Source organism: Cylas formicarius, unplaced genomic scaffold, assembly GCF_029955315.1.
Source record: "Cylas formicarius isolate icCylForm1 unplaced genomic scaffold, icCylForm1.1 PGA_scaffold_1__22_contigs__length_36826433, whole genome shotgun sequence".
Taxonomy (NCBI): domain Eukaryota; kingdom Metazoa; phylum Arthropoda; class Insecta; order Coleoptera; family Brentidae; genus Cylas; species Cylas formicarius.
The window spans coordinates 2,994,846-2,996,742 of record NW_026844264.1 but is presented as its reverse complement, the minus strand read 5'-3'; the positions used below and the strand labels follow the sequence as shown (position 1 = coordinate 2,996,742).

The following is a 1,897-nucleotide window of genomic DNA, read 5'->3' as shown; positions in this document are numbered from 1 at the left end:
AAAAGTTAACAAACGAAGACACCTCCACATGCGTTGCAACAAATTTTTCCCATTACGTTAATCCCACGGAGCAAATATAAAGGGGGCAATTAATTATTATTCTCAACAAGCAAAACAACTCGACATTTAGACTCGGCGCGTTTTGAAATTCCACATCCCATACGGAGATTGTAAAAAATGAAAGCAAGTTGGCCTTGATCTTTTGCGGCAACATACGTTCGTCCAACGTCCGAAGCGGTTGCGTTCCCGTGTGAAAGCGTGTTGACCCTGAGACTCCTACCTGCACGGTTGTCTGGCGACAACATCGCGTCTATTCAAATCGGCGTTGGTACTTGTTGGTAGAAGACCTTTTCGACTTTTAATTCAACCATGGAAGGGAGTGCATGTGTATAAATACGTTGCATGTGTATTATAGACTATATTCAGTGCAATGAATACAGAAGTGCGATGTCCATTTCCCTACGACCCTACAACTGGTAAGTTTTATATTTTAATTACCTTTATACAGTGCGCGTCTTTTCTTGTGGGTTTCAGTTTGGGTTATCACTTTTTTGGTTAGTTTCTACCTGTTTTTAAAATATGATACTCATCTTTTTTACGTTGCATAATAACCGATTTAAATTGAGTGTTTTTAATATCTTTTAAATGACAGTGAATGGAAAAGGGAATTTTGGCTTTTAAAAAATAAACAATTTTTAAATTTGTTTCAAAAATGTGCGTTTTATGGGGAAAACGCGAAATATGTTTTATTTTTTGTACTAAAAAATTGCAGTTTGCCTTTTTGACAATAATAATCGAATTAAATTGAGCGTTTTTAATATCTTTTAAATGACAGTGAATAGGGAATTTTGGCTTTTAAAAAATAAACAATTTTTTAAAAATTATTTGATGACCCCCCACTTACTGAAAGTTTTGTTTCAAAAATGTGCGTTTTATGGGGAAAACGCGAAATATATACATATTTTTGTTTATTTTTTGTACTAAAAAATTACAGTTTGCCCTTTTGACAATAATACACGTACATTTAAATGACAGTGAATTGAAACGTGAATTTTGGTATGCGCGTATAACTTAAAAAACAATTTTTAAAATTATTTGATAACCCCCCTTTTTGGAAGTTTTGTTTAAAAAAAATGTGTGTTTTATAGGAAACGCTACATATCATACTTTGTTTTGTTCTAGAAAAAATCGCGGTTTGTCCGTATGACAAGTCGCATATTATGTTGGCGCATCGCTTAGGGCGTCACATATTCAAATCACACAAAGAGTACCGGGGGTTAGAATTCCCGGTACGACATGCAACGACAAGGGAACATCACCAGCAGCAGGAGCAACCCGGTGGATCAAAAGAAACAAAGGAGCAGCAGGAGTACCCGGGTGGGTGGTCGACGGAGTGGGACGGCGAGGAGTGCACTTCGTATTTAGATTTCCTCCGGGAACGGGAAGAAGAACAACGCAAGGAACAGGAACAATGGGATGGTCGACTGAATCGACATAAAAAGAAGAAGAAACGCCTCGCCAGACCAATTTTATAAATAAAATAAAATAAAATGTATTAAAATTCAAGTTTATTTAATTATCCTCCCGATCCACCGCGTCACCGCCCTCTACCGGGGGGGCCTACGACGGTCGGAGCGCGCGACATCTAGCAGCGACGGGCGGAACCGGGGCAAAACAGGACGCTACACAAGCTAGCGACACAAGCGCGCGACATCTAGCAGCGACGGGCGGAACCGGGGCAAAACAGGACGCTACACAAGCTGGGTGGGGGGCGGAGCGCACTCTGGTAGACAGGGGGGACACTAGGACGCCACGCGCGGGGGGGCCCCGCTGCGGGGGGGTTAGGAAATTGAGGTTATGTACGGTTTCTGTTGCTTATATCGGCACTATACATCTA

The 1,897-nt window shown here is 40.8% G+C and overlaps 1 protein-coding gene across 1 annotated transcript; it reads left to right on the top strand.

Moving 5' to 3' along the window:
- Positions 1 to 336: 336 nt before the first annotated feature.
- LOC132697241 (uncharacterized) lies at positions 337 to 1,535 on the top strand. The gene is made up of 2 exons (XM_060662579.1): positions 337 to 476; positions 1,183 to 1,535. The coding sequence occupies exons 1-2, from the start codon at positions 431 to 433 to the stop codon at positions 1,533 to 1,535; spliced, it is 399 nt and encodes a 132-aa protein (XP_060518562.1). The 5' UTR covers positions 337 to 430.
- Positions 1,536 to 1,897: the final 362 nt, after the last annotated feature.